This window comes from Diplotaxodon limnothrissa, linkage group LG23, assembly GCF_057381915.1.
Source record: "Diplotaxodon limnothrissa isolate DT_005_m linkage group LG23, D_limnothrissa_male_GT1.1, whole genome shotgun sequence".
In the NCBI taxonomy this organism is placed as follows: domain Eukaryota; kingdom Metazoa; phylum Chordata; class Actinopteri; order Cichliformes; family Cichlidae; genus Diplotaxodon; species Diplotaxodon limnothrissa.
The window spans coordinates 19,440,486-19,465,276 of record NC_140617.1 but is presented as its reverse complement, the minus strand read 5'-3'; the positions used below and the strand labels follow the sequence as shown (position 1 = coordinate 19,465,276).

The window sequence follows — 24,791 nt, the reverse complement described above, 5'->3', positions numbered from 1 at the left end:
AGCATCTCCGTGTTGGCCCGAGAGAGAATAGGGTGGACTCTGGCTATATTTTTTAGATGATAAAATCCAAATTTGGTTACATGTTTAATATGTGGGATAAAACCAAGCTCAGAGTCGAAAATAACACCCAGGCATTTTCACTTGTAGTGAAGGACATAGTGAAAATGCCTGTAATTTAGACAAGAGTTTCTCTTTCTGAGCCTCAGGACCGATGATTAAAATTTCAGTTTTTGCCCTGGTTAAGCTGCAAAAAGTTTTCTGCCATTTTATATCTAGAATACAGTTAATACAGTGTTGAATACAGTGTTGTCGGCTTTGTTTTCATACCTAAGTACTAAGAGAAAAATCATGTGTGTCCTCATTATTATAGGGATTTGTGTTGTTGTGTGGGGCTGGAGCCTCAGGTATATACTGTCAAATAGTAATTATGAGTGTGGTTCAGGTTTTTTGTTTTTTTTAAGCAATATGAAAGTAATGTAACAGGTAGTATAATGAATGTCTTTCTCCTGGGTGTAATTAAGTGCATTACTTTTAAGAAAAATGTTTTGTGTAGGAACCTTTTTACTTTACTTTACTGAGTAATGTCCCAACACTGATCGCAACAAAGAGGGACATACCTCCAACATGCACAAATATTTGACCACACAGAATTAATTTACATGAATGTAAGTAATGTCTTTGATATTCTGCTTAGTGGTGGTGGTGACTCTCAAAGTGGAGTCAGTGAGAATCAATAAGGAATCCAGTCGATAAATGATATCAATAATGGAATCAGAATCGCTAAATTCTTATTAATTTCGTCCTTACTGCTAGTATTTACTAATATCTTAGGACTCCACGCCTTCATCTAAATATGACAAAAGCAATCTGCAATAAAACGAGGATTTTGACTGGGTCAGTGTTTATATTCCATCTTTTACATACAGAAAACAGTTCAGAAAGAGATCAAACTATCATCATTTATGTCAGGCAAGCTTAAAAATCAGTTGATATAAACAGGGCCTAAGTATAGTTCACACAGAAAAATAACATAGTAAGCTCCTTCTTCACCCTTTAAATCATGTATTCACAGGCAGAAATTTCTAAGAATTTTAAATGAAACATCATAAAGTTATGCATTCATGTCTGTCTATATCTGTGTTAAATCTCTATGATCTCTAAAAATGATATAGATAGCTATTAATTTTCCTATTTCAAAGTAGGTACACTTTTTATGGATTCATGCAATACACTGCAATAAGACAAAAATATTGATTATATAAAGCTTGTATTGAAACAAAATTGAGAATTAAAAACCAGAGAAGTGCAAAGGAGACCTTATTTCTTAAAGCCCTTCTCACCCTAGCAGCTTTCTATCTACGTATTTACCTTTTCATTATCAAAGAGAGAAACAGCTTTAAAATTATGATTAAAAAAGTAGAAATCATTATAAATCAGAAACACTCTTTCCACTGATATATTTTCTAATTATGAAACATAAAACCTGAAACATAAAACCTGGTCATTGTATTAACTCAGAAGAATATTTTAGAAATTGCTGGTAAACTAAAGTTAAATCAATAGAATGAGTTTCAGGCAGAGCTCAAACTTCACTTTCTTTTCTGTTTTTGTTACTGAACTAAAGGAAGAGAAGCTGCCTTCTAATATTCAAATGGACACACTGTTTTCAGTCACGTCAGGATCCAAGTATGTGTATGGCAGGTCCAACACTGAGTTTCTGGCTTTGATCTCTGCACTCAGCCTTTTGAGCTCTACTTGGAAATCCTTTATTTTTTGGCAGGGAACCTCCTCAGTGAAATGCTCCTCTGGGTACTGGCCAAGAAAGATCTGATGAGATAGATATGAGATCACTGGCATGTTTTGCTTCTTCCACTCAAAATGCATAGTTGTATGACTTTTGAATTTGACATTTTGATGTACATTACATAACTTGAACACTTACAGAGTCAGAGGACTGCTTGCTGAGTAGCCACATGACGGCCATGCCATGAACTGTTGTTTGAATATTGGGGAATGTATCTATCATGCTTTTTTCACTTGCTTTCCCCTTTTTAGTTGGTGGGGGAAGCTGCAAGGTGACAGGACTATTGGGCATCCAGGCCCCAAAGTCGTACTGCATTGAAGGAGTAAAGGAAAGGTCATTAATAGGCTCTGAAGCACATAGCAGTGTGATATTGGTGTTTGGTCAAGCCTGGAGAGTCAAGGGGTGTAATACACATTAGGCTCTAACTTGATTAAGGACAAACATGAAGGAAAAGAGTGCATCCTTAAATTGCTGACCCAAAAACTAGAAATATTTGATGAAGAGATCTTTAAGAGCTTGAATGAAGGTGACTGGACTAGAAAGGGATCTCAAGATTGCATTGTAGGTAGCCAACACCACCCCTGTTTATTGGTCATTCAGTGGACATTGATGGCTTCTTTCACTCCTCTTTCAAACCATCTCTGTCTTCTCTGTCCAAAATGTGAATACCATCAACCCTAACTCTTTTGATCTCTACAGCCACTTCATAAACACATGGGACAACATAGAAGAGTCACGTCGACAGGCAAGACGTTCAAGATGTTCCTCTGCATCTGAACAACAAAGGTCACTCTTTTGAGGATGCCAATGTTCGCATTTTGGACAGAGAAGACAGATGAGTAATGAAAGAATTCATCTTTGTCCACTGTGGATGATCATCCTTGAACAGAGGTGGTGGTTTATGACACCAACTGTCTGCCATCTATAATCCAATTTTGAGATTCCTTCCCAGACACTTTAACCATCTTAAATTGGTCAGAGTGGGCACGCTCCATTTTGCTTAACTATTTTTAAATCCCTGTAGAACTGGAAACACGTAAGCTACCGCAAATTTTTTTTTTTGCATATGAAACCGGAGGAGTTGTGCTTACATTTTATGCCATCAGCTTGTCCTAGGTTACGATTTCCTTCCACATATAGCAAACGCTCTGTGTCCACACTACCGTTTTCAGTAGTTTTCAAAGAGTTGTGCATCCACATTGAAATGGCCAAAAACGCCTATATTCAAGCACAAAAGCGAGTGAGAATTAAACAATTTGAAGAAAAGCTATCTGGAGCATGTAAATACTGATATTAATCTTTAATAGGGCTGTTAAAATTGAGAGCAATCAAAACAACTGCTGTATAATGCCCTTTGTTCAATTGGTCACATGACTGCATCACATGACTAAAATGCGTCATCGTTTTAGAAAGTCTGCGTTTTCCAGCGCCCACACTGCGACAGGACACCTCCAGTTTGAAATGTATCCATTTTCGAGAGCGTTTCCAAAACACTGTGTTTTTCCTTGAGGAAAATGCCGGCTCAGTCTGGAAAACGATGCATTTTCGTTTGAAAACGCATTCGTGTGGACATAGCCTTAGGTCAAATGGCCCAGGATGTGAGTGGGCACTGGTTCTTATGTAGCACTTGCTACTCTCCTGGAGACTCAAAGCACATTTTCCTATGTCTCCATAAGTGCTTTCTAACATTCACACTCCACTGGATGCATCATAGAGTTACTTAGGGTTAGCATCTTGCCCAAGGATATTTGGCATACAAACTCGAACTCGACAGGGTTTGAACCACCAAAATTCCAACTAGTACGGAGCCTGCTCTACCACCTGAGCTTCAGCCATCACTAAAAATTTAATGTGAAAAGCAAGATGGACCTGAGATCATCAGTCAAGCCAGACTCTAAAATTAATATTCTCTTAGGACTTAAGTATACTTACCTTTTATAAATTATCCTGCCACTAACAAAGGAACACTTGTTAACTGAAGTGTTTTCCCAAATTGAGAGAAAAGTATTCATGGAGTTGGCAATAATTTATTTTGCTAACTAAACAATGCTCCTTTGCCTTTAATGTCTTGAATAATGCTATATCATCCAGGTAAGTAAATTGAGGTTGATTCTGTTCATCTAGATGTAGCATTTTCAGTGGAAGAAACATTTCGTCACTCATCCAAGTGACTTCTTCAGTCTCAGCTGACTGCAGGTTTCCCCAACCTTTACGCAATTACTGACACTAGTGCAACTGAAAGGGATGTGAGGTCAGTTCGTTTATCATGAATATGCAAACTGTCATGACCTTTGATCAAAGGCAACTTTTCAAAGCCCACTGATCTAAGACCATTGATCAATGGCCATGAGCACTATTTAATGAGAGTTGGGGAATGGCTTCAATCACAGCATTGTAAGGCGGTGAAAGATGTACCCTTAGGCCTCCTTCTCGATTCAGAGATGTTTTTTCCCTTCTTGTGTAAATGGCCTCCTTGACTCCCTGTGTTCCTCCCTGTCCAGGATGTGTTCAGGTAGCTGAGACTGAAGTCACTTGGAGTAGTGACGTTTCTCCACTGAAAACTTTACGTCCAGATGAACAGAATCAACCTTTTGGGGCTTAGCAATTGAAATTTGTAAAGTGATTGTAGTTTATTTCTGATATATTGTAAGGTGGTTAATCTTACCACTTTAAGGTCTTGAAGGTTCTTGCATGGCCTTAAACTATTACAACCTAAATAAATGAAATTAAATGATGTTAGAAGGTTTCACCTGCCCAGAGTTGACAGCTGAGTGCTGGGCAGAGCAAGTGAAGATCACCATGGTGACGAACTTGACCATCTCATCCACAGTGCTGAATTTCTGTGGAATTCCTGATGATCAGAACAAAAAGAAATGGCATTACTTCAATACACTGGGGAAACCAAAGTAAAGTTGTATCAAAATTACAATATTGTAGGTGCACATAAAGTTCTATTATCATAATAAAGTCTCACATCATGCTTTGGTCAGCGTATATAATATATAGGTAGTCCAAATATGCCAAAAACTTTAAACTGCTCTAAATGCTCAGATTCACACATTTTTTAGGATGGGGTAAAGTGTCCAATAGTAGGGATCACTACTAAACTAAACACTACTTACACTTTTTTTAATGCTAAAGTGGGAGTAGCACAAAGGTAATCCACAGGCAGTAACAGACTGCCCATCTACCTGCATCTACCTGTTGTTTTCAAGGAAGTAGGGTACTCCTGATTTTGCTGTTGTTGATCTTTTAGCCAGTGGAAGAGACAAGTGAAGTTATGACATACAAAATGCTGAAGTGGATCAAAATGTTAAAAAAAATGTTTCCACCACAGCCAGTGTCTGTATTGTTCATTCTATATTTTTAGTCTTTGATTTTTCTTCTACATTTCTGCTGTCTCCCCCTTCTGTTTCCCAGCCCCTTGTGAACCAATCAGAATTTGACCATGGCCATTCATGCTCAGCAAACTGCTTATGGGATTTTGGTTGACTGCATGGGAGCTTATTTGCAGTGGTTTCTAAACTGAAACATGTACGCAGACGGACACATTTGTGGGACCGTAAATCACGTTGGGTTTTCACCCAAATTCTGCTCAATGTCAAGGTCATCTTCTTGTCATTTTTACAGGCAGTTTTTCACATTCACTAAAATCTGTACTGATAAAAGTTCTAGTTTGGACTGTGATGTTCAGAAAATGAATGCATTCTTGCACCCCTTTACCACTAAAACATAAATGCCATCATTAAGTTTAGTTATGGTATAAAAATGTAAGATAGTTTAGAGCTGGTCAAAAACTTGGGCCACACCATTGACAAAGTATATCTTAGTGGTCAATAATAGTTGGTGAATGAGAACCAGTTGTCCTAAATTGATTTACAGGATTTTATTTCTCATTAGTTTGTGCATTATAGCCAGTGAATGACAGAAAAAAAGCTATAACTTTGCTTCTGTACTTTGATGTTATTTTTTTGGTAGGTATTACAATAACCTGTGAACTCGAATAGATCATGGACCAAACGACTTGGATCTATATATTTGAACTGCAAATCAGGCATTTAAATTCTAGTAGAGTTAAAATCTAAAATCACAGAGCTTTAAATGAGCAGAGTAAGTCCAAAATAAAGCTCACCTGTGCTTGCTTGTGAAAGGAATCCATGTTCATAAATGTCCTGAATCCACTTCTGCAGTTCAGAGTCTTTCTGGACTTCAGCATCAGTCTTGTAGTAGGAGGTGAGAATTTCTTTCACAAACCTTTGAAATATAGAGCCATAAGCAATGAAGCACAATCCCAATTTAAATACAGATTTCTTAAACACACTAGACCATAAAATTTGTTAATGTGTATAAAATGTGCTATTTTTTCCCCAACCTTTGGATCTTTTTTATATGAAAACTTTTATTTTCTACATAGTAATGGATGACAGTAAAGGAGGCAGGGTATGAATTTTTTAAGGTTGTTTTCAAGAAAACCAAGCCATGGGAGTACCTCAAGTCTACTAGACCCTAACCTTAACCTAAAAACAAAAGTCTTATAAGAACCCTCGTGAAGCTGATTCTGATCATCTTCTTGTGACGTTTTTAGTGGGAGAATCGCTCTGTCACTCATCCAAACAATAATTGTGCATAGTGACCGAAACTTGTACCACTGACTATCACATGTGTTGGGGGCTGTCAGGTCACTTTCATGATCATTAAGAAGTAAAGTGACATTGCCATTGATCAATGGTAGTGTGAAAGGACTCTAACTATTTTTTGGAGGTCTGAAAAGGTTACTCAGGGCGTTTTAGACTCCAATGATTTAATTGTCATCTATTTTGGAGCAGTTGTTTTGGTGCTGCCACAGGCCTGAAAAACAGCCTGGCTATTCCTGTTTATCAAACTCCCTTAACTCTAGAACAGTGGTTCTTAACCTGGGTTCGATCGAACCATAGGGGTTCGGTGAGTCGGTCTCAGGGCTTCGGCAGAGCCTCCACCGCGGGGTCCGGACACACCCGAATTATCGTGTAAATTTGTGATGACACGGCCCCTTTTGGCCATCACTGGCTGCAGATGATCATGCTACACTGCTTGGCGGAATTTAGCGCGCAGTAGTCAACGTGTGACTGTCGTGGTAGTAGTTCGTGTGATTTTTTTGTTAATATTTTAATCCATACTAACTATGTCGGGAAAAAGAAGAAAGTGGTTGGACGAATATGTACAATATGGATTCACATGTATCACGGAACGTGATGGGAGTGAGCGTCCTCTCTGCATGATTTGCAACGCCAAGTTGAACAACTCTAGTCTCGCACCAGCAAAACTAAAGGAACACTTCTTGAAGCTGCAAGGAGACATTGAATACAAGAACACAACACTTGCTGAATTCAAGGATGAAGAGAGACAGATTCGATGAAAGGCCCACTCTGCCTGCTCTTGAATTTTGTATCTGTTAACAAACCGATCCTCACAGCATCGTACGAAGTTGCTTACCTGATCGCAAAGCAGGGCAAGCCACACACCATTGGTGAAACACTCGTGAAACCAGCTGCATTAAAGATGTCGAATCTGATACTCTGAACAGCGGCCGAAGGTAAATGATTCCAAATTCCTCTTTCAAATGACACCATCAGCAACAGAATAGAAGACATGAGTAAAGACATCTTGGCTCAAGTATTCGCAGATCTGATTTCAAGCCCAGCAAAATTCAGCCATCAACTCGATGAGAGCACAGACGTTGCTAATCTAAGCCGGATTAGCTTTTCAAAAAAAGCTACCGTTATGGAAACGACGAACAGAGAACAACAACTTCGCAAACTTCCCCCTTCTGGACAACTGTGTAAGTAAGATCGAAGATGTGTCTGGAATCGGAGATATTTCTGTATTCACGGAACTGAAGCAAACTATTGCAACGCACTTAGATGAGCTTGCAATGTCTCTCGACAGATATTTTCCTACGAGAGAGTCATATCCAGCATGGGTGAGACAGCCATTCACTTTTGCTGATTAGACAGCAGATGTCAATGATAAATACCTTGACGAAATCATTAAATTTCAGCAGAGCCAGGTTCAACAGCAACTCTTCAGAACAACAACGCTCTCAAAGTTTTGGTGTCGACAAATGGACAAGTATCCAGTTATTGCTAAGTAAGCCCTGGATTTTTTTATGCCATTTGTTACAACATATCTTTGCGAGCAATCCTTTTCGAGGATGCTGGACATAAAAACAAAGAAAAGGAACAGACTTTGCCGTGAAAATGACATGAGACTGGCACTTGCCAAGGTAAAGCCACGCATATCTGAACTGGTCTCTCAAAGGCAACAGCAGAAGTCACACTGATTTGCAGGTATGTAATTTGTTGTAAGTTTGTTCATTGTGTTGGTATTGTTCTTTGAACAAGGTGATGTTCATGCACGGATCATTGTGTGCACCAGTAAAAAAACACATCTATGTCTTGAATTTGAAAAAAAAAATCAGATTTTATTTTTCACTAAAGAGGGGTTCGGTGAATGCACATACAAAACTGGTGGGGTTTGATACCTCCAACAAGGTTAAGAACCACTTCTCTAGAAGGATAGAAAGAAATTAGTTTTCTAATTATAACTTCAATAACCATACTTGCTCATCTATCTTCTTCTTGATTTAAAAAATGTAATAAAAAGTGTATCAGAATCTCCTGAGGGATTTTTTAATGCATGCCAGTGAACCCATTCTCAACCACAACAAATAGATTTGAGTTCTATTTTTTCTTTTTTTTCCAAAATGTTGCTCTACATCCAGTTACACAGCCACAAATAAAAAACACAAAGGGAGATTGAGTCTGAATGCAGTCCCAAATGGACGGTCTGGAGGAGGAATAATGTGAGAGACAGTTCTGGGGACTGGCCTTAAGGAGGAGTAGCAAAGGAGAACCTCTCTGGAGGTTGAGAAGGAGACCAGCTAAGGTGGGGAAGCCACACTAGAGGCTTGCAATAATAGACACAGTCCTTGTGGATGGCCTCGAGACAAGAGACCAGAAGAGAAGATGGAACCCCTCCTGTGGCTTGATAGGGGGCTAGTGACGGTCAAGGAGACTGGACCCCTCCAGAGGTTTGGCAATGGCTAGTTGCAGAGGCTTCACAGGTGGTCTAAAAGCCAGTGGGTGGAGTGGGGCAGTTTATCATGGTGGCCAGCAACAACAAGGCAGGAAAAACCAGGAACCAGCTGTTGAGGCATACTCCATGCAGTGGCCAAGGAAGAGGCTGGTGATCAGAAAGCAGGGCATTAGACTACAAGATGGCCTTCAGAGAAGGAATGGAACGGTTCTTGATCCAAAGCATCTGCCAAACATTTTCTGCTCTTGCTCTTGACGAAGGCGGTCGCACTTTTCTCCTCTCCTCCTCTCCCTTAGCTTCCCTGCTTAGCCTCTTATGTCCTTGTCTAGTCTCGTGTTTTTTGTATTACTTTTCCCTGGAACACTCTCTCACAGTCTGTTCTCTAAAACCTAAAAGTGGAATCATGGATTTGATCAACTGGTCCCTAAATGCAATTGACACCCCTTTCTCAATGAGAAGTTTGGGCTTGGGTGCGCCTGAGTGCTGAAGATATCTACCTATTCGGAACCATGATAACAGGGTTCTTGCTGATTGGAGCTGGTTTGGCCCTGACTTATCGAAGAATTAAGAAAGCGGAACCGGTTGTTCAAACCCCCACAAGGCTGTCCGCTGGGATTGAAACGATGGGAAGAGGTGTGAGTTTCTCAAAATGGGCTCATTGAGTGCAGCATGGATAAGATCTTGGAGAAGCTTACGGCTGCCGTGAATACTCACAATAAGATCTCTGAGTGCAAACTGGATTACATCTTGAAGAAGCTCACTGTGGTCGTGAGTTCTCAGAATTGGCTCTTTGAGCACAAGAATGACAACATCAAGGAGAGCAAGTTTGATAACATCATAGAGAAGCTCATGGCTCTCCAACGGGAGATTGAGAGACCAGTGTTGGACTGTTAGAACAGCTTTGAAATTCATATGAGTTGTTCGCACTAAAGTAAAAAACACCATCACTTCATGCGGATACCCTTTCGGCGCCAGCTGCAGTCTCAAGGCTGGAGCCAAACAAAAACACCCTGATAATGACTGTGTTTAGACTGTTCCTTCCCAGTCCACGCAAGGCCACCTGGGCTGGCTGGAAGACTGTTTACTTAGCCTAACAGGGCGAAGGACACTGTCTCAGCTGAACTCTGCACGTGGCGAATAAAGCCTTGATTGATTGATTGATTGATTGATTGATTGATTGATTGATTGATTGACAGCGTTGTAGCATGGGCATTTATGGGTGCCAACCAGGGTTTTAATAGTTTTGCAATTTTCATTAGTTTTTAATTTTATTTAGTTTTGACTTCAGATTTTCAATTTTATATCAGTTTTAATTAGTTTTTACCAATTGTTTGCTAGATTCGTTTTTTTTTTAATCCTTAGTTTCAGTTTAGTTTTGATTAGTTTCAGTTATAGTTTTAGCTGTGTTTGCAATAATTAAGTGAAACAAAATCCCAGTTTCATCATATCAGTCATGCTCTTCTGCTTATCCTTGGGTATGTTGCTATTCCAGCTACCATACCCTGCACCCTGGACAGGTCGCCTGTCTGTCGCAGGGCTAACACGCAGAGACAGACAACTCACATTCCCACCTATGGGTTCTTTAAATAAATAAATAAATAAATTAGGGCAGATGAACAACCATTGATACCAGGCAACTTGTTTATATTATTGTATTTTGCACAACTCTGTTGCTTGTGAAGCTCGCACACAAGAATTTCACTCACATGTGCTGTACCAATGTACCTGCACATGTGATGTGACAATAAAAGTGATTTGATTTGATTTGATTTGAACTATAAAAGGTATATCTTAGCCCGAATGAGACTATTAACTCTTGCAGCACCGGGTGTTCATATTTTGGTTCAAGTGAATTGATAAACTTCTTGAAGGCTCACACAGTTGTGTAGATATCCCCGTCCTGTTGTCTCGGGATGCATCACACTGCCTGGCCTGGGGTTAGATTCTGTTTCTGGGGATTAGGGTTGAGTGTGCTCCCTTACCTTCTCAAGGTAAGCTAGGTTAGCCTTCTTGTGCGAGCTTTTCAAGTGCAGTTTAAGGATTGTGGGATTTTTTTTCCTTATAGAAATGTCCCTCATAATTAGGGATGGGTATCGTTTAGGTTTTATCCGATACCGGTGCCAAATCGGTACTTTTTAAACGGTGCCGGTGCTCAAACCGGTGCTCAAACCGGTGCTTAAAGAATGGAGAACACAAAATTGGTCCAAAAACCTCTCATGTTCAGCTGTTTTTTGTAAAAAGATAACAATGTTAGCCTTTTCTGCAGCTATGGGGCATATATGGCATCACTCTTGGCTGGAAGCAGTGCTTAAACAATGGAAAAAACACAAACTTTGTCCAAAAACCTCTCATGTTTAACTGTTTTCCACTTTTTCTTTGGTCATTTTAGCCTTTTTGGCCAGGGTGAAGGGAGTATCTGCCATCAAACAAGAGGACAGCCGCATGTAGCTATGATGATGTTTGCTAGTTCACCTTACATGCATTAATGTAATAACGTGGTTAGCCTACTCAACGTAAATTACACACGAACAACATTAAGCTACTCACGCAGAGAAGAACGGCTGCTGCTGCCATCATCATCATCATCCTCATCATTTCTGCTACACTGGCAGGACTAGGGGCCAGGACTCTCCTCTTCGTGTTTTTGGGGGATGTTGCATAACAGGCAACCCACCCGCAGTAGATGTGCTCGGTGTGAGGTCTCGTAGCAAGCTATCAAATACGGCACATTTCTGGGCTTTTAAAAAAAATGCTATGCGTCGCCAGGTGTTTCATCAGATTTGAGGTGTTACCTCCTTTGACAGTATCACAGTATCACCTTAAAGCACTTGTTGCAGGCTGCTGAGTTTGCATATTTTGCTGTGAAGTACAGCCAGACTTTTGACCGCTTCGCCTTGGGCATTTTTAATCTGTAGCTCTGCTCTAAAGGAACGTACGTAACTGGCCCACCTACTATCCTCGGAAACGTAAAATGATTGGCTAGAAGTGTATCACAGCTCAGGAAAAAAAAGCACCGAAATGTGCGCTGCTTTTCGGTCTGGTTACTACCGTTTATGTCAGAACCGACACCGGTACCCATCCCTACTCATAATTTGTCGCTTTCCACTACAAGACACTTGCTTTATCCAAAACACAGTCATATTCAAAGTAATCCCAAATTGGACCTCTGCGCTTTCTCCTGACTTTTCCTGACATGATTCTGCGCGTGGACGGAGCAGCAACACAGACGATTTGACTAACGTACTTGCCACCTGCTGGCATAATGAGACACAGCAAGAGAAAAACCTAGAAACTAAACTTCATTTTCACCCTTGACTATTGTATGACACACACACATCAATGAAAACTAAACACATTTTTGCTATAAATTCAATTAATTTTAGTTCGTTTTGTGAACACTCATTACAGTTTTAGTTAGTTTTCCTTTTTTTCGCAAAGTCTCGTTTTTAGTTTTATTTCCATTAACGAAAATGTTTTTTCACTTCTAGTTTTTGTTATTTCGTTAGTATTCGTTAACAATAATAACCTTGGTGCCAACCGAACCAGAGCACTAGTATTTATGATAAGACTGCTGATAGAAGTACCAGAATGAGTTGGGAAATGTATAAAGCTGTGCTTGCTGCTCAGATTTAGCTAAATGCTGCAAAACTGATCAGACAGTTTCACAGTGTAAATAGATAATCACAAAAGAAACCCAGAACTATTTTAAGCTAAAGAAATTAGATTTTCTTCCTTAACCACAGCCTTCACCTGATCCTAAGCCAACAGCGCATGCTTTTTTAGTTACTGAAGACAAAAGTGAATGTAGACAGACCTACAAACAAGAAGCAACTAAAGATGACTGTGGTAAAGGCCTGAGCATCTCAAGGAGAAAGCGTAGCATTTGGTGATCTCCATGGCTTTTCATCTTCAGGCAGTCATTGGCAGCAATGGACCCAAGCATTAAAATCTGCACCTGTGTTTAAAATTAAGTTATTCAAATTAATTTTAAGCCCCTGACAACAAGTTACTATGTTTAAACATGTATAAAATATGTATAAACAGCTAGTTCAATACTTTGTGCTTAACCCCTAGAGTTAAAGCTGAAAGTCTGCACATCTTGATGGACTGATTTAAAATCCATTGCTGTGGTGTAGTAAGACAATATTATAAAAATGTTGTTACACTCCATATATTTCTAGACATAGCTCTATATTTACCACCATACTGTAATAAACTGTTTGACCCAAATTTAACACATGAGCATCCTGATAAGGCTTTTTATTTGAAAAAAAAGTGAGTTTTTCCCCACTGCTCCACAAACTGACCAATTAGGCCTAACCTGATAGTTAGACTAATACCTCTTTTCCCCTTTTACCGACTTGATTCTACTCTGTCTTGGTCATTTTCCTTCGCAAATGAGTACAGTGTGTGGGTGGATGGGTGGGGGGGGGGGGGGGGGGGGGGGGGGTTTAGCAATGTGGCAGAAGCTCCCATTATGTAATATGTATTCAACACAAACAAAGCAATGGAGGATGTCAAGGTGATGGTATACTGCCCCTCTGACTTTTCTTTTTGTCAGACTGAGGAAACCACGGTGTTGGGTTTTGTGTTGCCCTTTCCCTCATTTCCAGGTTTCAAATATGGAAGTTTTGATTTTTGCAGTCTACTGATGTCACATTTTTAGATCAACTCAGGTTGCTTGGAACGCCAGCCGAGTAGGTACTAAACAAAGTATCTGGTATACCACCTAATGGAAAACGCTAAAAATAAAGTTGACCCGAGTAAGCACTCAGAGGGAGAATTAGAGAACCTGAAGATGATTTCCCAAAGCTTCAATCCATCATCCCTGTAGTAGAAATTTGGTACATCTTTCAGCCCACGTTCTGCAATATCATCTGGGATACAGAGGGAGCTGTAGGTCAGGGAGGATAACGATTTCTGCAGGATTGTGATTACACCCTTTCCACCAGAAGCTGCATACTAGAGAACAGATACAACAAATACAAGTGAGAAGCAAATACTGTACACATGTCAGGGTTTCTGGGTCTTTGACCCAGTATTCTTAGTTCATGTTCACTGTTTATATTCTGTCTGCTTCACCTCCTGTTTTATTGTGTTAGCCTTGGTCCATGTGCATTATGTTCCGTCCTCTTCCCATTATCATTAGTTCATTATGTTCAGCTGTGTACTCACCGGTCTCTCATTATCATCATTATCACCAGTCTGTGTATTTAAGCCCTCTGTTCTACCCATTCAATGTCGGGTCATTAATGATGTATGTCTGATGTCAATGTCGTCTGTATGTCCAGTCAGTCAGTCCTTTGTTCATTCAGTCAGCCAGCCATTTCCTCCCTCTGTACTGTTTGCTCACTCCTTCGGCAATAAACATCCACCTTCACCTACCTGCCTGTGAGTCCAGCGTTTGGGTCCTCCTTCTCTCATCCACGACACTACCCTTGACAACACAATAGTAAAAAAGAAAATGTTGTTTAGGTTTTGGTCTGTTCAGTGTGTTGGTCTTTTCGTACCCGAGTCAAAACTCCCGTCTTAGATATTAGAAGTTGCCGAGCTAAGACGTTAATCTGAAGTGTGTAGCGAGTGTGAGGCATCAGAAGCTGGCAGAAAGGGAGAAATTTATTAGTAAGAAAATTACTTTTTCCTTGCTTATTTGATGATTTCAACGCAGTCATGTGAAAAAGAATTTTTAAACAGGTTTCTATGCAGTCTTGTGAAATTCTTACTACACTGTTACCTCTTAATAAGAGGGCCAGTGGCACCCAGTTGCTGCTGATGAAATACTCAAAGCCAAGAGGTTTTGAGAGATGTTTTTGAATTTTGTTTAAGCATTGTATTTTGGATTATCTTTGTTTTAGGATTCTGGTCTCAGTATAGTCGCAATTCTTTTTAGTTCAGTCCTTTATTACAGCTCTGTGTTTCCTGTTTGTTTTCTCTGGACTTCTCAGTTTTGTTATCCAGGTCTTAGTTTTGTTTATATTCGATCTCATATTTCTGTTATAATGCCTCCCGTGTTCCTTGTGCATTCTTGTGAAGTCACTCTCGTCTCAGTGTTTGTTTACCTTTCTGTTTTTGTTTCAAGTCTATGTTTCTGTTCATGCATTCGGTTTTTTCCCATTTTATTTTGGTGGTCTTTTGTCTCTGGTGCCTTGTGTTCTCCCTCTGGCTGTTTGAGAGTTCCTGATTTTTTTTTCTCAACTTGAGTTATTTTTATAATGTTCTTTGGACAAATGAGACTAAAGTAAAGATGTTTGATGACAATGCACAGCACCACATTTGACAAAATGTGGTGCTGTGCATTGTCAGCACAAAGACCTTGTACTAACTGTTAAGCAGAGTGATGGAGAAGTGATGAGCCAGAGGAACTGGACACTACATTAGTGCTGCTGCATTGACTTTCCACATCTTTTCCTTTTTGAGAAATTGACTGGCACTAGTTAGTGCTATATTCAACTCCAAGGCACAAAAGACTTGGACTGTTTAGCCTCAGTTACCTTGTACAGTGGATGCACCATGGGCAGGTTACGCAGCAGTGAGACTGTAAAAACCTCAGCCAGCAGGTGTGTGCGTAGCAGGTGAACACTGACTTCATAGAAGTTGAAATCTGCACTTCTCACAAAGATTTTGGCCATCAACCAGTCATACTCAGAATCAGTAGGAAGGAAGATTGGGTTGTCCTTTGCTGGTTTCTGCTTTAGCTGAAGAAGAAGGAAGAGATATGCTTTTAATTCATTGCATTTGATCTATTATCCTCATTATTTGATGAATAACCATATTTTGGTTACTTATTTAGGTGAGTTTTGTCATGTTCCTGGGTCTTGACTCAGAGGGTTAAGTGTTTTTGTCTGTGTCCCGCTCCGGACGCTTGGCATATAGTTAAACTCATCCCATACTGTTTGAGTTTAGCAGAATTAATTTTTCGTTTAATAATGTATTGCTGATTGCTTTTTTGATGGCCAATTAAATTATGCAGTCACATTATAAATAGCTGCTATCTGAGCATCCCTCTCTTACTTACCTGTTGCCCTATACATCCAGGTCTCTGCTCATGTGGCTTCCGTAGCTGTCACAGGTAGGAGTCATGTTTACGCCGCTGCTTCCTCAGTCTGTATTGGTTACACTGTAGCTGATTGATTCTGCTCATGCTTTTGTAGAAACTTCCTGCGGATGCTTATATTCTCAGAAATATGTGTCTCAGTAAGATGTGGTGTTTATCCCCTTGATTCTGTAAGTTTCCCTACTTCTGGGCCCAAGGTCTTAATGCATTCATTCAGGCTGCTCTTTTTAATGTGCTGTAACACTTTGTATCTTGTTTTATTTAATATAATGAAGCCTCATCATTGGGGTAATTGGCAACCTCTCTGGTTTTTTATTAGCATCATTTATATGCAGCACATGTTCAAGCTCAGTTTTTAAAACCTTATGATGTAACTACAGTCAATGGGCTAACAGTTTACCAATACACCAAATATCTGAATGCTTCAGAGAAGAGTCAGAGCTCAGGATCAGCAATTTTTCAATTTCTCATAGTGAGTCATCCAAAATATGTAGTAGTTAGATATTACTGGCTAACCTTGGATTGGGCATGGATAATCTCAGATGTTCTCTTGACTCAAATTTAGGCAATGTTCAGTATCTTCTCCCAGCAGGGAAATCGGGGACCCTCACATTGTCTTTTTTTGTTTTGTTTTTTTGTTTTTTTGGGGTTTTTTTGGGGGGGGGGCTGATGCTCATCCTCCATCCTCAATGTGCTATTGTTTATATTTTTCTAACCATAGGTCTATAGGTAGCCACCACGTAGCAAACCATTATATGCCAGCTAGCCCAATTTCAATAATGCTACAAACATTGCTGCTGTTTAGTTTTCTGCCGTGTGTTCTGTTTCTTTTTAGAAATCCATTTGTGTTCTTTTTTGCTTTGCCTTTTATGGGTTTTTTTGCATCTTAAGAAGAAAGTGTGCCCTCTTGATGCATGCTAAATCATTCAGGTCTGAAAAAACATTTCATCACTCATCCAAGTGACTTCTTCAGTCACTGCAGGTTTCCCCAACTTTATAAACAGTACATTTGCACAATGACTGAAACTAGCACCACTGACTAACGATGGGCTGCGAGGTCAGTTTCTTGATCATTAATATGCAAAGTGTCGTGACCACTGAATTACAGCCATGATTGCTGTTCAGGGAGTTGGGGAATGGAATCACAGCACTGTAAGATGATGAAAGATGCACCCTTTGACTTTGTCAACTTTGTCAAGCATTAGTATTATTGAGTGTTGAACTCACCTGAATAGCAATTGGCATCAGCTTATTATCAGGGGTTTTCTGAAGCAGAATAAGAGGAGCCATCAGATACTGCTTCTTTTTGTTGATGGTGTTTGGTTGCACTCCATCCAGAAGCTTGTAGTCACACAGGAAGATGTTGCCCTTCTGTTTGGAATTCCAGAAAGCATTACTGATGATTTTATGTCATGCATGCAGTTTGAATATTACAATTATGAAGTGAATGTACCAGTAAGATCAGCCAGTCATCATTAGTTCAAGAGAATTAAACACTTACCATCATTTCGTCTGCCAGACTTCCCCGACCATGGAGAGAGACCATGTCACCAGTGACAGGAAAGTTCTTTGGGAGTGCTTTACAGCATCGGATCAACATGGGGTTGACACCATTGAGAAACTGATAGCCAAATAAAGAGTCTTCCTTCCAATGTTTATGAACAAAGTCTGGAAAAATAATATTTTTTACTTGATTTTGGAATACAGGAATCACCACCTAAAGAGTCTTGATGCATGCTATATCATCCCCAAAAGGTTGATTCTGTTCATCTGTTCATAGCGTTTTCAGTGGGAGAAACGTTTAACCACTCATCAAAATAACTTCTTCAGTCTCAGCCAGAGATGGGCAGTAACGCGTTACTTGTAACGCGTTACTGTAATCTGATTACTTTTTTCAAGTAACGAGTAAAGTAAGGGATTACTATTGCAAAATCGGTAATTAGATTACCGTTACTTTCCCGTAGGAACGCTGCGTTACTGCGTTACTAAAACCGTGATTTTTTTGCGAGAATGTCTCATGACAGTGACGTAAGCAAGTGCGACGTTGGTGACAGCAGCTGTGTGCAGATCAACAATGGATAATATATCGAGTGCGGGAGAGAGTATGAGCGTGCAGCGTTTAAAGTGTGGAAGTACTGACCTTACTTTGAGTTTGATTCCATAAAAAGTGACAAAAACATTAGCGTCCATCGTGCGTGGGAAGAAAACTTCTTTTTACAGCGAAAAAAACCCCTAAACTTCCGAGCAAGCACCGAGTAGCTACGACGTGATGGGAAACTCATAGAGACACTCGCGCGGATTCTTCAACTGACCGCAGCACACCTACACCAGGGTAACCCTCCGCCTACCCTGCTCCTGCTTTACAGGTGAAAATAGAGCAAAAGGACCGCTGAGTCTTTGACTTTATTTATTTTCTGCTGTGTTTTACTTGCATCTGTTTGAAAGAGTGAGTGAAAACACAAAAAATATTTTATTTTATGTGCTGGAATGTGTAGAAAATAGGTTTAAATGTTAAACTAATTTATTCAAGTCAGAGAATGTTGCATATAATTAAATGTTTTGCTTGATGCATAAAGTTAAAAGATTAAAACTGATAAAACAAGTTAAAAAAAGAGACTTTTCCATTTGATTACATTTTGTATGATGGATTATGTAGAAAAAGTAGAATTGGGCTGAAAGATCTATCACTTTATCACCTCTTCAGGTTGTAAATCGTGTTTTTAAAAAGTAACTAAGTAACTAAGTAACTAAGTAATTAATTACTTTTGAAAATAAGTAATCAGTAAAGTAACGGGATTACTTTTTGGGGGGAGTAATCAGTAATTAGTTACTGATTACTTTTTTCAAGTAACTTGACCAACACTGGTCTCAGCTGACTGCAGGTTTCCCCAACTAAACAGTACATTTGCACAATAACTGAAACTAGCACCACTGAATGAACAATTGGCTGACTCAGTTCCTTGATCATGATCATTACTATGCAAATTGTCATGACCACTTAATGAACAGTCGCGGTGCAAAAGTACTGTTTATAAGTTTGTGGAAATCTGCAGTCAGCTGAGCCTGAAGAAGTCACTTGGATGGGTGATGAAACATTTCTCCCACTGAAAACGCTACGTCCAGATGAACAGAATCAACTTTTTGATCCTACCTAAAGACAACATAGTGCCCAGAAATCTCCGATGACACAGGGACAATTGGGGATTTCCCTGAAGGAAGTTTTTTGATCTCCAAAAACCTTTGTCTGTTGTTAAAAAACTTCTAGCTGCAACAAACACTAAGTTGCACTGGGGTGGTCTACAGCTTAGTACAAAGGGGTTGGGCTCAGAATTGGAACTTCCAACTCTGAAACCATAGTTCACAGTCAGAAAAGGATGGATTGCACAGATCACTGCATTAAGATGAAGATAGAGGTAACTTCAAAATCACATGCAAAGAAACGCACAGAGGATTAACAGCAGATGATCCAGCAAAGTCTACAGGGAGGTCAGGCCTATTTATGCACAAGCACACACATAAACACACATAACAAGTGAAAACTAACACAAAGCATATGCAGGAAGTCAAACTGATGTTGGACACAAATGAAAACAAAATAAAAAAAAGGAACAACCCAAACCTGAATTCAGATGGCCAAACATCAAGTACAGAATAAAATAAACATGAAGAGTCTGAGGATGAACAGAAGGCAGAGGAGGGGCGGATAATAACACACTGAGGGAGCTGAACACTCAAAAGATTACAAACTCAAACAATAAACTGTGGTTTAATACAAATGTAGCCAAGTGTACAAGTATACAGATAATAATATTTTCTACTTTAGTTTAAAAAAATATCAGTTTAAGGTGAAAAAAGAGCTCTAAAAATTTCTTTGAATGCATGTTCTTTGTTTATATTTATGTTAAAACAAAAATGTTATTGAGTAGTTTAATTTCATTGTTTACACAGTTTCCTGTTTTCTGCATGTAGTGTGCACTTTAATTTGTTCATTTTGGTGATTTGTGTCATTGCATATTTTGGTCACCAGGGGGCAGTGCTTAAGAGTTTACTGCAGTTTTACCAAAACTTAGAAAAAATGCATCTTGGGAATTACTGTTTTTTACAAAAAGGTGATATCATTGGCAAGAAATCAATGATGCAAAGGACCTGCACGTGCACCTTAGGGCAGCTATTTTCTGTGTGTAGGGGATAAGTTGTGATATCATATGTGTTCTCCAGTATCCAGGTGAGCTGAAATATTGCTGTGGAATCCAGAGGCCACTGCCATATTTCTTCTTTGTATATATTTCATTTATTTTACCTCTTTTATTTCTCTGGTCCATTTTTGATTATTCTGTCTTCACCGAAAACAAAAGACTGCACATTAAGAACCCCAGTAATTGTGTCCTGTGAGGTTATTCATTTCTCAGGCTATACAAATAAGGAATTCAAAACTAATATTTTAACAGTAGAGCAATCTAGGTTTGTACTCAAAGCTCATTTTAAACTGAACTGTGAACAGGAAGTCAAAAAATACAACAAGAACTAATGCTCAGATTTACTTGTATGATAAAAGCACAACTGAAAAAGACTAAAAATGATCAAAACGTTCAAACACTAGAATAATAAACAGGAAACTGACATACATTGACTAAGAGTCCAAAAATCAACACAAGAAACAGACTAGAAACCATTCTTGTTTTTAAGTGTAGTTGAATATATTTGATTTCCGGTGTACTCACCGGTACATTTTTCGATTATTTGGATTTATTTGGATTAATTGGATTATTTGGATTCAGATTTGAATGAACAGGAACATTCACACTCAGGACCAGATCGATCTCTGCCAGAGATTGACTTGCAACGCTTGTCCTCAACTTCTGTTATTTCAGCTGAATGTGTTCTCACGTCTTCTTCTCAGTGAGCTGCACTAGCGTAACTGTTTGAGCTATTTTAGCCTACCTGTTCGTTGCTCCGGCCGGCTTGGCTCCTTTTCCTCCACATAATCGAAGATGTGGACCAAGATGTTCCTGAGCTGGTCGGCACTATTTTGGATTCTCCTGATGCTCGTCTACCATCCTACGGCTGGACTGCTCCGCTATACAGCCGCTGAGCTCCTGCGCCTTCGCGGGCAGCTATCGCTCCCGTCGCCGGCGGAGCTCCACTACCACCCGGCATCACTTTCCAGCCTCCCCATAACTGACCACTTCCTCCTTTCATTTAACCTCACTCTCTGCTGCTCTTCTACCAAGCCAACCCGTCTCATCTTGTTCCGCAACATCAAGAACATTGATATGGACATTCTCACTACCAGTTTGGACAATGTTCAGATTCCGGACTTCTATTCTACTCCTTATGATTTGTTGTTATATTATAATAATTGTCTATGCACTGTCCTTGATTCTCTGGCTCCTGTAAAAACCCACTCTGTTTCCTTCGCTCGCTCTGCTCCCTGGTTTACCTCTGACCTCCGAGCTCTGAAGGCCAAAGCTCGGCAGATAGAGCGTAAATATAAGAAATCTGGTTTAACTGTTGATTCAGAAATCTATAAATACCACGTACTTCAGTATAAAGACTCCATCAACAAGGCCAAACAAAGCTTCTACTCTGGTATTATCAGTTCTTATGAGGGTAATACAAGGACTCTGTTTTCAGTTCTCAACAAACTAATTCAACCCCCCAACGCTTTACCACCACACTTCTATTCCTCTGAAACCTGCAACTCCTTGATGCTGTTCAGGACTACGAAAATCAATAACATCCACCAGCAACTCAGATCAAATGTTGTGTCTACGCCCTCTCCAGAACCTTTTCTCCTTTTTGAGCCGTTTTCCACTTTTCATCTTCCTGATTTATCTGATATTTCCGAGTTCATATGTAAATCAAAGCCTGCCACATGTCATGTTGACCCCATGCCCACAGGGCTTGTGAAATCCTGCCTCTCTTCTTTACTCCCACTCATTTCTGCTATCATTCACTCTTCTCACACCACCGGTATCGTTCCCTCCTTATTGAAGACTGCTCTAGTCACTCCTATACTGAAAAAACCTTCTTTAGATCCTAACAACTTTAGCAACCTCCGTCCGATTTCCAATCTACCCTTCATTTCTAAGATACTCGAAAAAGTGGTTGCAGCTCAACTTCATTTACACCTGGTTAATAATAACATCTACGAGAGATTTCAATCTGGTTTTCGCTCATGTCACAGTACCGAAACTGCTCTACTTAAAGTCACTAACGATCTTCTAATCGGAGCTGACTCTGGTCTTCTCACCATTCTCGTCCTTTTAGATCTGAGCTCAGCCTTTGACACCATTTCTCACTCTGTCCTTCTAAGCAGACTTTCCTCTCTCGGCATCTCTGACACACCCCTCGCCTAGTTTCAATCATATCTCCTCGACCGTTCCCAGTTTATTCAACTAAGATCATTCCGCTCTCGTCTATTCCCCGTCACCTCTGGTGTACCCCAAGGCTCAGTTTTAGGCCCTCTTCTCTTTATAATATACATCCTCCCTCTAGGTACCATCTTCCGCAAATTTGATCTTCAGTTTCACTGTTTTGCTGATGACACCCAGTTATATCTCTCTTGCAAACCTGATTCCTCCCTCCCACCTTCTTCCCTTACAGAGTGTCTATCCGAGTTAAAATCCTGGTGTACCTCTAATTTTCTAAAGCTCAATGAGGATAAAACTGATATCCTCCTTATTGGCACCAAATCCAACCTTTTGAAGGCAAACCATTTCTCACTTACCATCGATAACTCCACAGTTTTCCATTCTACTCAGGTTAAGAGCCTTGGTGTCATCCTAGACAGTTCACTTTCCTATAAATCTCACATCAATAATCTCACCCGTTCTGCCTACTTCCATCTACGTAACATTAACAGATTGCTTCCTTCTCTTTCCACCTAGTCTACGTCCATTCTTGTCCACAGTCTTGTTACCTCCCGTATTGACTACTGCAATTCTCTTTTGCATGGTCTCCTCCAAAAATCCCTCCATAAGCTTCAACTGGTTCAGAACTCTGCTGCTCGCATTATCACCAGAACCCCCTCTTACCAGCACATCACCCCTGTTCTTCAGGAACTTCACTGGCTCCCTGTGAAATTCCGGATAATTTTCAAACTTCTTCTGCTCACCTTCAAGGTCATTCATAACCTCGCTCATCCTTACCTTTCTGACCTGTTAACCACCACCTGTTCTGCCCGTTCACTTCGTTCTTCTTCTTCTATCCAGCTTACTGTATCTTCCTTCCGCCTCACCACCATGGGAAGCAGAGCTTTCAGCTGCTCTGCTCCCAGGCTGTGGAACTCTCTGCCCCCAGAAATAAGAAACATTGGTTCTCTCCCCCAGTTTAAATCCCAACTCAAAACTCATCTGTCCAAATCTGAATATTCACTGTGAATCCACTGTTTGTTAATTTCATCTTGTGCTTTTATTTTATTGTTCTTATTCTGCCATTGTTTTACTAAGTGTTTTATCCTATTGTAAAGTGTCCTTGGGTGACTTGAAAGGCGCTCATAAATAAAATTTATTATTATTATTATTATTATTATTATTATTATTATTATTATTATTATTATATAACATCGTGAAGTATGAGCAATGTTTGAGTGAATGAACTTCTGATGATTTGTTACCTGTTACTTGAGTTCGATGAGCGCATAAAAGATGACTAATATCATCTATGTGAGTCCAGTTTTTCTTTAACTCAGCCATTTCAATCAGTTCCAACTCTACCAGTCTAGAAAAGAAAAACATTACTTATTATGATGCTTATAATTTCATTAGATGTGTAGAGATAAAAAGAGATGTGTAACAGGACATGAATACTTCACCCTGTGACTGCAGTGTATTTCATCTCTGCTGTCTTGGTCAAGGAAAAATGGACATCATAGGGCAGAGACTGAATGCTGTTTCCCTTAATGCAGTGCGGTATCCCCTGTGCATATACATCCCAGCTGGGCACGATAGCGATAACAGAGTGGTGAGTGGAGAGCCTAATTACCAATGTATCTGCAGTCTCAATGAAGATTATATATAAACCTAACACACTTAAATTTTACATGATATTTTTTATAAATCCTGGTGGATTTTATGTGATATTTATTTGTTTCCATATTTCATTAATATACACCAAATTTTGATTTCAGGCAACTTAATGTTAAGATGCAAAATGTAAAAATACTCTAATTTCTTACCAAAAGACTTTCTGTCGCTGCTTAAGTTCCTGCTGCCGACTGCACCCACCAAGATGACTGTTGCTGTCATCAAAGATTCTGAGAGCTTCATAAAAGATTTGAAAAAGATAAAAAATAGTATATTATCATCTTTTAAAATACAGTATCATTGCAGTTTTGCTTGATCACCTTTATTGCCTCTTTATTGGTTATCTTTTTGGGTGTCATCGAAACGTATAAATAAGACAAGCACATTTCCACAAACCTGTCCCCTCTCTGAAGCAATAGACCTCACTGTCAGTAATCCAGTGGTAGATGGGGAAGTGGTAGGTTTTGTTTTTAGGGGATTTCACTTCCACCTTGGCAGGATACCAAGAGTCTTGGAGAAACCTTTTCTGTTTGTCTAACTTTATCATCACCAGCTTTCCAAGGGATTTGGGGCAGGACACAATAAAATGAGATACCTGGAAAAAACAAAACAAAAATAAAAACAAAAGATCCACATCACATGTAGTTTTAAATAGTTTTAATATGCAGAGGGGTTTCAGACTCACTTGCCCTCTGAAGAAAGATGGTTTCCAGCTTGTGAGATCAATGCGTTTGCTCTCTCCATCTGTCCCGACCAGTGTAATGTAGACGTTATTGAAAGTGGAGGCCAAGGCCAGATTGCCAGTGAACACGGTCACTTCATAGTTAATCAT

At 39.7% G+C, this 24,791-nt stretch overlaps 1 protein-coding gene across 1 annotated transcript; it reads right to left on the bottom strand.

Moving 5' to 3' along the window:
• Window positions 1-1,647: 1,647 nt before the first annotated feature.
• Window positions 1,648-24,791, bottom strand: LOC146607830 (hydroperoxide isomerase ALOXE3-like). The gene is made up of 14 exons (XM_085347145.1): window positions 24,645-24,791; window positions 24,356-24,554; window positions 24,112-24,196; window positions 23,749-23,871; window positions 23,551-23,654; window positions 17,434-17,600; window positions 17,160-17,303; window positions 15,370-15,573; window positions 14,389-14,475; window positions 13,671-13,840; window positions 5,937-6,058; window positions 4,555-4,655; window positions 1,943-2,113; window positions 1,648-1,827 (listed from the first exon to the last, which is right to left on the bottom strand). Exons 1-14 carry the CDS (start codon window positions 24,789-24,791, stop codon window positions 1,648-1,650), a joined length of 2,004 nt encoding a protein of 667 aa, XP_085203271.1.